Here is a 4,968-nt window from a genome sequence, read left to right on the forward strand (position 1 = left end):
GTAATGTAGTGCCAAAGGGACCAGTGCTGCTGCCATGATTATTTACAATGTATGTTAAGGACTTGAATGAGAGCAGTGAATGTGCTATTGTTCTTTGTGGATGACACAAAAATAGGTGGAATGGCATATAATCTGTTTGACAGAAGGAGACTTGGAGGATATACACAGGTTAAGCCAGTGGGCAAAAACTTGTCAGGAAGAAGGCAATGTGCTAAGAAGTAAGGTTCTGTACTTTGGCAGAAAGAATAGAAGAGTTGAATATTATTTAACTGGAGAAAGACTGCAGAAAGCTGCAGTACTGAAGGATTTAGAGGTTCCAGTGCATGAATCACTAAAAGCTAGCATTCAAGTTGCGTGGGGTAGTAGGGAAGACAAATGAAATGTTGGCTTTTATTTCAATAGGAAGACTGTGCAAAAATAGGGAGGTCATGCTTAAACAATACAAGGTACTTGTCAGACCACAGGTAGAATACTGTGAACAGTTTTGGTTCCTTACCTAAAGAAAGATATACTGGCATTGGAGGCAGAGAAAGTTCACGAGGTTGATCCTGGGATAGAGGAATTTCCTTATTAAGAGGTGATGTGGAGGTGCCAGTGTTGGGCTGGGGTGGACAAAGTCAAAAATCACATGATACTAGGTTATAGTTCAACAGGGTTATTTGAAACCATAAGCGTTCGGAGCCCCCACACCTTCCTCAGGCAGGTAGTGAATCAGAATGCATCTGACACAGAATTTATAAGTAAAAGATCAAAGGGTCATACGACTTATACAAATGTATTGAACAAACCTAGATAGCTATTAAGTCTTTAATCAGTTAGGATGGAAGTGCAGGTTTCGTTTGATTAAAATGTAAATTCTAGAATTTCTTTCAAGTCACTGCCCCAAGATAACTTCACATTTTATCTCAGGTCAGACAATGCATTTTAGGTGTGAGGCAATGTTTCAAGTTTGTTTGTCTCTCATCCTGGAGCCAGACTAGTTTTATTTCCAAAGTAGGGATTTATAAAATTCCACATTGATTGTTTGCAGATTGTGTGCTTTTTGAACAAAATAGAATGTATCTTCCAACACACATCTGCAAATGCAAATTCACTCCATAGATTTGTTTGTGTGCGCGTGTGTACGAAGGAGGGAGAGAGAGAGAGAATGTGTGTGTGCTTGAGAGAAAGTGTGAGGTGTATATGTGAGTGAGATCGTGAGTGTGAGTGAGTATATGCCTGTGTGAGAGAGAGCGTGTGTGTGTGAGAGAGAGGGAGAATCTATTGTGTGGTGGGGTCACCTGTAGTGACGTGAATCCAGGATCCCAATTGAGGCCGTCCACATGGGTATGGAGCATGGCTATCGGCCTGTGTTCCGCAACTCTGTGTTTTTGGTGTCCTGAAGTTCGCCTTGGAGGATGGTCACCCGAAGATCTGAGGCTGAATATCCTTGACTGCTGAAATGTTCCCCCACTGGATGGGAACATCCCTGTCTGGTGATTGTTGCGTGGCATCCATTCACCTGTTGTTGTTGTGTCTGCTTGGTTTTGCCAATATACCATGCTTCTGGGCATGCTTACCTGCAGTGTAAGAGATAGACAACTTTGGCCGAGTCACGTGTGTACCTGCTGTGCACGTGGTGGATGGTGTCCCCAAAAGTCTATCTCAAAAGACAAAAAGCAGACTAAGAGGACAAGCCCAGGCACAGCAGCCCGGACACTGCCTACTCCAATGTCGCTACCTTAAATACTCTGCCACTGCTATCTTGAATGCAAACTGAGCTAATTGGCCCCGTGAAGCCTGACTGAAACATACAAAGTTATTCAGGGGTTTAATAGGCTAGATGTAGAGAGGTTGTGTCTCCTTGTAGAGGACATAGGACATGTCTCCCAGAGGACATAGCCTCAAAATAAATAGTCACCCATTTAAGACAGATGAATTTTCTCTAGGATGGTGAATCTGTGAAGTTCTTTATCACAGAAGGTTGTTCATGTTAAATATATTCAAGGCTGAGCTAGGCAGATTTCTAATCATTAAGGGATAAGATAGGAAAGTGGAATTAAGGATTATCAGATCAGCCACAATCACATTGAAAGAGACAGTGGATTTTATGATCTGAATGGCCCACTTCTGTTCCTATGTTCTTATAGTCTTATGGTCTCCTTTTCAGATATTCTGTTTTATTTTAAATTAGAAAGGCAGTTTAAAATGTAAGTTCTTGGAATATTAATGTTTGTAAAAGTATATAACTTGAATATGGGTAGTTAAGTGGCAGAAGTAATCTTATCCTTGCGTTGCATCTAAGTACAAATTTTAGGCATGTTCTTTTCATTAGCATAGTAGCAGGAATCTTAGCCAACTTTTTCCTTATACACCCAAGTGTATTGGAATCAATCTTCTTTCTGCTTTGATATAACTATAGAGTTTCTGTTATGCAATGCAGCAGAACAAGAGGATTCAACTTAAAATTTTACATTTTGTTAAGCAAACCTTCTTGTTTGTTGTGCTATCAGTGGTTTCAAACAGACTTTCAGCGAAGGACCACTCTAGTACTTGTTGGTAATTCTTAAATTTATTTTGAAATGGAATTTAATGAAGCAAATACCTCTGAAAACTATTGGGAAACTTGTAAAAGAAAAACTTGCCTTTCACAAGAAAAATAATTGGGAATATTGGAGTATAGCTTAATGTGATAAGGTATTGTCTCCAATAATAGGCTGAAAGCAACAACTGAAGACTTGGTCCAAACTCAACAAACTATTACCAGCAAGGAGGAAATAATGGTGGAACTGGAGAAAAAAATTGAAGAAACTGCTATGACATATGAAAAGAAATCTGAGTAAGTACTAAATCCTCCAATTCCCTTCGAGTTCAAGCTGCTGAGAGTTAGGCCGTAATAACTTGCAGAATCAACTTCTTATAATGACAATTTTTGCTTAGTAAGATTGCAGTTGGTTTATCTCCATTTTTACCATTTTCCAGGCTCAGAGCCGTAGTCAGGGCAATCACTTTGGGAGGGTGCAAGCTGAAAATGATCCATTTCACTCCATAGGTTCTTCACCCTGAGTCAATCCTTGTAATATTTGGGTATGAGTGAAGATTGTTTAGAGTTATGCATCTTAATTATACTCAGCAAACAGAGTCCTCAGTGTGGATCCTACACTAATACACAACTCTGACACTGTATCACGATTTCTTTTTAGGCAATTTGAAATGTACCTACGTTGTCCATTAGGAAGAACTAAGCATAAAATATATTGCATAAAATTATGATAAAAGTAACTTCTTTGTGAAATAGATGAATAGATTGAGATATTGTGTAAAAGGAAGTGTATTTCAATGTGATTCAATGAAATGTAAAATTTAAATAAGAGGTCAAACATTAAGTTCTGAAATGTCTGAGCTGAGAATTTGAAATTTCAGAATGAAAGAGGAATATCAAGCTAGTTAATTCCTGCAATTAGAAATATCAGGAAGGGATATGTGTGTGCTTTAAGATTAACTATGACCTAAATTGTCTCTCCTTGAGTTTTTATTCATTTGATAGCCTTTCTTTGAAGATGTCTTACATTATAGATGATATACTAAATACATTTTTTGTTGAATAAATCCACTTTCTAAAAGCTGAAATAAGATTTGATAATGCATTGCTTTGCTGGTTTTCAAAGCCAGAGAAAATTGTTGTTTGACCACAAGTGATCTAATAGATAAAGGAATTTGGAAAAAAAAGGTTTTCTTTTCATCATCCTGAGGTTGTTGTCAGAAAGTTCGGAAAATACGAGGATTAGTGAAAATGTTCTTTAAGTTGTAAGGGGTTATGACTCATCTGAGAGTAGTCTAAAGTGAAGTGGCAATGAGGGAGGCGGTGGTATATTGGTAAAGTCATTGTCACTCAAGAATCCAGAATCCAGGTATGGATTCAAATTCTACCATGACCACGTAAACATCCTTCTGATTCACTAATGAAGGATATCTGCTGTCATCACCTCATTTGGCTTACATTTGACTCGCAGTAAAGTGTTTGACTAGTAATAGCCCTCTGAACTGGCTCTCACAAGCCACTCACATCCAGAGATGGGCAATAAATGCTGTCCAGCCACATCCCATGAACAAATTTTAAAGTAAGTTAACCTGGGAGAGACCAAGACTTGAAAATGCAACAACTGTGATAGGAATTTGTTTAAAATTTCTGTGATAATTCGAGCAGCTGATCATGTTAGTATGCCAGGCAAAAGTGAGGCCTGCAGATGCTGGAGATTAGAGTCGAGACTGTGGTGCTGGAAAGGTACAGCAGGTCTGGCAGCATCTGAGGAATAGGAGAATTGACATTTAGGGCAAAAGCTGTTCGTCAGGTATGAGGTTACATTAGTAGACATGAGGTTACATCACGTTATTATACCACAAATCAAGACCTAAGATGTTGATAATGCTGCACAGGTCAGGCAATATCTGTGAAGAGGGCCATGAGGAGAAGATGTATGACATTTGATCAGAAATATTGAAGTCTTTGTGTAGAGATGCTGCTGGACCTGCTCAATGTTTCATAATTTTTCTGTTGATTATTTCAGATTTCTAGAAGTTTTTTTTCCATTTTACATGATCCATCCAGTGATGTAACAAAAATAAATTCACCTAGCCCAATAGCACATTTTGCTAAATTATTGCTTTCTAAAAAAAAACTGCTTAAATTTAGACAGTTTAAAAAGCAGGTGCTCTGGTTTCCTCCCCCAGTCCAAAGATGTGCAGGTTAGGTGGATTGGCCATGTTAAATTTCCTATGCTGTCCAGGGATATATAGATTAGGTGGATTAGCCAAGGGATATGCAGGATTACAGGGATAGGGTAAGAGAGTTAGAACGTAGAACAGTACAGCACAGAACAGGCCCTTCAGCCCACGATGTTGTGCCGACCACTGATCCTCATGTATGCACCCTCAAATTTCTGTGACCATATGCATGTCCAGTAGTCTCTTAAATGTCCTCAATGACCT

General features: G+C 38.8%; 1 protein-coding gene across 5 annotated transcripts in view; it reads left to right on the forward strand.

The window, feature by feature from the left end:
- Window positions 1-4,968, forward strand: part of fer (fer (fps/fes related) tyrosine kinase) — a 205,465-nt gene that overhangs the window by 81,998 nt on the left and 118,499 nt on the right. For all 5 annotated transcript variants that reach the window (XR_006314648.1, XM_043710357.1, XM_043710364.1 and 2 more), the window contains one exon: window positions 2,696-2,818. Coding sequence is in view for 4 of the 5 variants with exons in the window: in XM_043710357.1 (XP_043566292.1) it covers window positions 2,696-2,818 (123 nt within the window). In the remaining variant the exon portion in view is untranslated. The remainder of the gene's footprint in view (window positions 1-2,695; window positions 2,819-4,968) is intronic.

This window comes from Chiloscyllium plagiosum, chromosome 2 (genome assembly GCF_004010195.1).
Source record: "Chiloscyllium plagiosum isolate BGI_BamShark_2017 chromosome 2, ASM401019v2, whole genome shotgun sequence".
Lineage (NCBI taxonomy): Eukaryota > Metazoa > Chordata > Chondrichthyes > Orectolobiformes > Hemiscylliidae > Chiloscyllium > Chiloscyllium plagiosum.